Source organism: Branchiostoma floridae, chromosome 1, assembly GCF_000003815.2.
Source record: "Branchiostoma floridae strain S238N-H82 chromosome 1, Bfl_VNyyK, whole genome shotgun sequence".
In the NCBI taxonomy this organism is placed as follows: Eukaryota; Metazoa; Chordata; class Leptocardii; order Amphioxiformes; family Branchiostomatidae; genus Branchiostoma; species Branchiostoma floridae.
The window spans coordinates 3,507,173-3,512,763 of NC_049979.1; the positions used below are offsets into that span (position 1 = coordinate 3,507,173).

General features: G+C 44.7%; 1 protein-coding gene across 1 annotated transcript in view; it reads left to right on the forward strand.

Annotated features, from left to right (window-relative positions):
- Positions 1 to 5,550, forward strand: part of LOC118428814 (arrestin domain-containing protein 2-like) — a 24,603-nt gene extending 19,053 nt beyond the window's left edge. Inside the window, exons 3-4 of the mRNA XM_035839036.1 lie at positions 4,367 to 4,477; positions 5,012 to 5,550. Coding sequence (XP_035694929.1) covers positions 4,367 to 4,477; positions 5,012 to 5,295 — 395 coding nt within the window. The 3' untranslated portion in view covers positions 5,296 to 5,550. The remainder of the gene's footprint in view (positions 1 to 4,366; positions 4,478 to 5,011) is intronic.
- Positions 5,551 to 5,591: the final 41 nt, after the last annotated feature.

A 5,591-nucleotide genomic window follows, 5' to 3' on the forward strand; every position in this document is an offset into this window, starting at 1 on the left:
GTGCTGGTAGTCCGAAGGTAAAGATCCCCATCAAGATATGTTCCTGCAGGCACCACCCCCACGGCACCGCCCAGGCTTCCTTTGCACACCTTGTGCGGCCCCACAGGACAGTGCCCAAGACAAGACAAGACAATTAGGACAATTAGAAATTGCTATCCTATCAGGGCTCTAGCCAGCGTCCGTTTTTCCGTCAATTGACGGAAATTTGCTGCGTGTGACGGAAAAATTTTAAAACCAATCCGTCAACCTTGACGGACAAAAATTCTTGGTGGAAGCTACAGGTGGTTTGGGGACGCTGTCTATGGCCATAAAAGCCACGCACTGTTTGTTTCGCTATTGTTATTATTGTTGACGAAGTGTGTCGGCGCCCTTTAGCATACGATAATCTCATTAAAAACCTGTTTTTCAAGGTCTCAGTTCAGTCTTTCTAACTCCTGGAAGAGTGTTTTTGCGACAATGGGAATTGGCTGACGGAAAAAAAAATTCGAGCTGGCTAGAGCCCTGTATCCTATATTAACTTTTTTATACTGCCACCTTGAAGTTTATATATGCTACAAATATGTGACATTTTGGATAAAATTGTATTGTACTATTGTGTTTTAAAACGATGTGAGCGGAATGTATTTCAGCTTACAGCCTATATAATATTTATACTACTTATAACCGATTCGTACATTAAGCAGCTTACTCAAGACAGCGGTTTGGACCTGCAGCAACTTCCCACAGCGATGGGTGACAAAGAGGGGTGGTGGAAACTAGTTATGTGCAGATTCCGAGCGAGCTCCCCGGAGTGAGTGAGTGAGTGAGTGAGTGAGTGAGTGAGTGTGTGAGTGAGTGAGTGAGTGTGTGAGTGAGTGAGTGAGTGAGTGAGTGTGTGAGGACCTGCAGCAACTTCCCACAGCGATGGGTGACAAAGAGGGGTCGAGGAAAATAGTTATGTGCAGATTCCGAGCGAGCTCGCCGGAGTGAGTGAGTGAGTGCTCCTCTCCCAGACGTGAAGTTATAGCCTGAGAAGTAGGAGGAGAAATAACTAAACTAATACTACCTCCAGCTCGACATGGTTTTTGATTATGAAATAAAGTGGAACTACGATAACAGGTTTGATACAGGGTTATCAGTGAATGTTTTGAAAATAGACATACATAACTACATTTAACGTTACATGGATTTTAACGTGGGCTATAGATTTTAGTTAATTGAGTCTCATCACATGTGTTTTCGTGTGTGACGTCAAGTGACCATGGTGGACCTAATTATAACATCACATTGTGATCTGTAGAAGTGAACTACGTTTTTCAAATTCTGTGAAGAAGTGAGTTTTGAATATCTTTGCAGAGTCATTGTCGTTTCTTCAAATGTGTGTCTGGCATAGGTCCGTGTTCATAGCATAGCACGTGCACTTTTAAACCACTGTGGTCATTTCGCCTACGGCTGTTAAAAAATCAAAGGGTGATCTTTGTGCTGCAGTTTATGTTTCACCTGATAGAGATCGCTTTTAGTATGTGTAGTTAACATAGCATCAGTGTTGGTGACGTCACTGTATCCGCACTCTTAAGCTTATACCCTACTCGTCCCTTCGAACCCAAAAGGTTTCTCCAAATTGGACCAAAAGTTTAAAGGAAAGAAACGTTAGGCCCTAAACCTATAATGCCTCACAAACAAGTTACCCAATCAAATGGATAAGATTTTGGAAACGATAAGACGTTTAAGACGGCATCCACTATCTTCCTCAGTGACACTGAAGAGATCTCCTTGGAGAGCCCGCCGGCAATCAGAAAAAGCCAGCAATCAGCGATCCAGTACAAAAAGAAATGGCCAGCAAAAGTGTTTATGAGCCAAAGAAGGCCCCAGAGAGCCTGCTATGGAGGCTAGCAGAGGATGTCAGCCATAGAATTTACTTGCTGCGGCCTAATGATTGCGTGACGTCAGCCCTATACCACACTAGCCGTAAGGCTTGCGAGGCAAAGAACAATCAAATCAAAAACATGGCTGCCCCCAAGGGTACGGAGGTGTACAGAAGAAAGTTTCAACTAGCAATACAGCAGACAGTGTTTCTCAGGCGTAGTCTCGTCTCGGTGTTTGTAGAACGGGTACGTATTTTGTATTTGTTGCAACACCGAACATCGCTTTACACTGTCTGCTTCACTGAAGAGCAAGGTATGATGTTTATCTATCGCCGCTCCCATGTCAAAGGTGAAACATTGACACCTAATTAGGTGTAAATATATATTCTGAGTCACACACAAAAAGTGAACAAACAGGTTTGGCCTATGATCATTTCATGCAGAAGTCACGATTCGATGTCGGATCAGCACCGAAATATCTCTAACATTGCCGTCAACTTGGGTTTTTCATGCACAGGCGGAGATACAAAACTGTACAAACTTTCTAGAGAGCTGATTTTAGACTTCAAGGTCTATGCTATCGCTGCTATTGTGCGAGATCAAGGGATAAGGTGAGGTAAGGTCAGGTGGGTTTGTTTGTGTTTGCGTGTATGTGTGTGGAGGGGGGGGCAGCATAACTCGAGAAGTTGTGGATGGATCCGTATGAAATCTACTGTATGGGCCTGAAATGTCGCTAAAACGAAAGAGAACTTGACCTAGCACACTTCGGTACTAATTTTGCCGACAACGGTGAATCAGTGTGGGTCGACTACTACTACATGTACGTACCATCAATGGTGAGTTAGAATACATGTAGCTCCTTACGTCACAGGAAAAAGCTGCCAATTATATGTTACAGAGTCAGTTTTCGGAATAAATGAATGGGTTCTTGAATGAGTTCGTCAGATTAGTAAATGGCGTCTGGAATCGTATTCTAAAGGATTGGCTGTTCGATTTCTTTATCATTGTTGTTTGACGTTATCTAACTAATACTTTACGTTCGGTAACGTTACCGAATTCTCAACTCTGTAGCAGCGCCACCTATAGCTGCAGTGTGAAGTAGAATCAGTGACAGACGGTCATCAAAGCGTCAGCTAGTGAAACTCTTTAGTTGTGAACAAAGACTTTTGTCATTCGGTGAATGGAGCTTCACAGCTATCGTGCTTAATCCCGTGGTTAAGCCTGGGGCACAACCCGCCGTACGTGCAATTTGTCCGTACGTTTTTTGTGGAGGCCACGTCCGCCACGTATTCCTGAAAACGCTGAGGCTGTACATGGCAGGCGCGTCGCCCGTACTGGCACGTACGGAGGGCGAATCCGCAGCCCGAACGTAGAGGAAGTTCTGCATGGACTTAAATTTCTACGGCGTGTCTGCGTGCTCCAAAATCCGTCGGATTCCCTACGAGCTCGTACGGAGACGGTACTTACCACTTACGGACACCAAAAGATTGCCCACGTTTTGGCACGTAGACAGCACGTATTTGCACGTACGGCGCGCGGGTTGTGCCCCAGGCTTTAGCGGTCCGCGAGTTGGACTCGACATGCATGCACGCAACCGAAAAGTGTTGCAGTCCTCAGGACGGGACGTTAAGGCATAGGTCACATTTCCAAACCGGTGCCAAGCCTAACAGAATGATATTAAAGACATCAGAATAGGCAGAATTTCAAAATAAGATTCATGGCAGGATTTGCGTAATACTATATTTCTAGGTATTTGTCTTAATTTTTTTTTCATTCTTTTAAATATCCCGGCCGGTCCCCGTTTTGGAAATGTGACCTAAGCCTCAGCCGTGGTCTGTCGATAAAAAGCTAAAAGTAACGAACCCGGGCCGTAAATAGCGTATGTCTTCTCTGTTGCGACCAGTGGAAGTTTAGATTAGCTCTTCAATGAGCTTTACTGATTCGGTATATTTTACACTTTCCCCTTTCCCACAGATGGAGAAACTCCGACAGTTCGCCATCGAGTTTAATGAGGGGAAGGACGTGTTCGAGCCCGGGGAATTTGTCAAAGGTCACGTGGTCGTTGACCTGGCAAAGAAAATAAAGATAAAAGGTAATAAAGAAGACGTCGAACAAATAATAATATAACATTGACATATATGGTTACTTCAAACAACTTGTTTGACTTGAGCTTGACTTTTCCTTACCTTCAAATTTGTTTCCTATTGGAATCCAAATTGTCTTCAGCTTTCCTTTGTCTTACAATGTTTCCTATTGGACATCTAAAATTGTCTTCATTCATAGTTAGGGTATAAAACCTCCAGATCAAAACTTCCAGATCACTTCAGTGTCACTGACGAAAACTAGCCGATGCTAGTTGAAAAGTCTGTCCGTTTCGAAAATCATACTGTACAATAAAGGTCTTCATTTACTCACTCAAGCTCATCCAAATTGGAAGCAGAATTTCTGTCAACTTGCAGTATTGCGGGTGACAGGACGTCAAGCTCTGGATGAATCGTAAATAAAGTTTGTGTCCCCTGCAGGTTTGTGGCTGCAGTTCCATGGACGCAGCAAAGTGAGTTTTGACATCCACGATGACGACTACACGGCTTCAGAGACGTACTTAAGTCACGAGGTCACGCTATTCGGCAACGGTAGGGTAGACCCCCCCCCCCCCCCCCCCTCAGGACTATGTCACATTTCCTATCTGGGACCAGGCCGGGCTGTTTGTGGAAACGAAAAAATAAAGTTTGTGCGAATAGATATGCACAAGTCATCTTTGGTCCATTTTGTGTGTTAAATCGTACTTTTCTTTCCCCAAATCTGCCAGGCCGGGGCCCTTTGTTGAAATGTGACGTTAGCCTAACCCATACTGCCATAAGTAAAAATGCAGGAAAATAATTTAATAAAAATCAGTGTTTGTAAATATGAATTTGTATGGCTTGCCATCACTACTTGGGCATATACCAGAAAAATCCATTGACTTATTACAAATCCCCAGCCTAGAATTGCATTTGTGTCTGAAAATGGGCGTGGCCCTGTGGTAATGGATGGCGTCATCATGACGTCAAAATCTGCACAATCCAACGGCTTGCAATAAGACACTTTCGGACAAAAACTTTAAGAAGACCGCAAAAGTCCCCAGCCTTGGTTTTCACATACGGCAACATTAAATGGTTCCATTGCAGAGCAAGGACAGACTGGAGACGGTCCTGTGACGTCACACGTGCTGCCCGCGGGTCGCCATGCCTTCCCGTTCCAGGTCCAGCTTCCTGCCGACGGACTGCCGTGCTCGTTCGAATGGCAACGCTACGGCTATGTTCGCTACACCATCAACGCCACCATCGGCAAGCCATACCAGTCCACAAAAAAGGTGTTCAAGGTTCTGGATAAGGGCGAAGAGGATTCTTGGGAAGGGTTTAGTATAACCGTGAGTCAGAAAGCTACCATTAACGTTATCATTATAGACTGATTTGTTCATTCTAGTTTGATAATGTGGTGGTCTTAGAGTATTTATTAGTGTGCTGATTTTCCCACACCCCTACTTTTTCCATGTTTAGAATGCACGAGCCATACTATTACATTCTTTCATTCATTTTTAATTGATGACAGCACCCTCCCAACATGGTCCGGTCGAACAGAGACCTTCGTCTCTGTCCGGACGTACGCTTGTGCTGTTTGACCGGGCCGGTGGAGCTCCAGGCCCAGCCGGACCGAACAGTCTACTGCCCAGGGGAGGTGATCGCCATCAGGGGAACCGTAGAGAAC